The sequence below is a fragment of the Merops nubicus genome, unplaced genomic scaffold, assembly GCF_000691845.1.
Source record: "Merops nubicus isolate BGI_N331 unplaced genomic scaffold, ASM69184v1 scaffold47236, whole genome shotgun sequence".
NCBI lineage: Eukaryota > Metazoa > Chordata > Aves > Coraciiformes > Meropidae > Merops > Merops nubicus.
Window position 1 is genome coordinate 1,062 of NW_008616604.1, and position 585 is coordinate 1,646.

At 55.2% G+C, this 585-nt stretch overlaps 1 protein-coding gene across 1 annotated transcript; it reads left to right on the forward strand.

Moving 5' to 3' along the window:
* Nucleotides 1–83: 83 nt before the first annotated feature.
* Nucleotides 84–583, forward strand: LOC103775417 (paired box protein Pax-9; the record flags this gene model as incomplete). The annotated part of the gene is made up of 1 exon (XM_008942868.1): nucleotides 84–583. A coding segment is annotated over one exon (500 nt), but the record flags the coding sequence as incomplete, so codon positions are not given.
* Nucleotides 584–585: the final 2 nt, after the last annotated feature.

Below are 585 nucleotides of genomic sequence, written 5' to 3' on the forward strand. Positions count from 1 at the left end.
GACCCGCCGTCTTTTTTGTTTTTTTTTTTTTTTTTTTTTTTTTTTGGTTTTTTTTTTTTTTTTTTTTGTGCGTTTGCTTGCAGAACCTGCCTTCGGGGAAGTGAACCAGCTCGGGGGGGTGTTCGTCAACGGGAGACCCCTGCCCAATGCCATCAGGCTGCGGATTGTGGAACTGGCGCAACTGGGTATCAGACCGTGTGACATCAGCCGTCAGCTCCGCGTTTCCCACGGCTGTGTCAGCAAAATCCTGGCTCGCTACAACGAAACCGGCTCCATCCTACCGGGAGCTATCGGAGGCAGCAAGCCTCGGGTCACCACCCCCACGGTGGTAAAACATATCCGGACCTACAAACAAAGGGATCCGGGCATCTTCGCCTGGGAGATCCGGGATCGCCTGCTGGCCGATGGCGTGTGTGACAAGTACAATGTGCCGTCGGTCAGCTCCATCAGCCGCATCCTCCGGAACAAAATCGGGAACCTGTCTCAGCAGAGTCACTACGAGTCCTACAAGCAGCACCAGCCTCCTCCACAGCCCGCTCTGCCCTACAACCACATCTACTCGTACCCCAGCCCCATCGCTGCTGC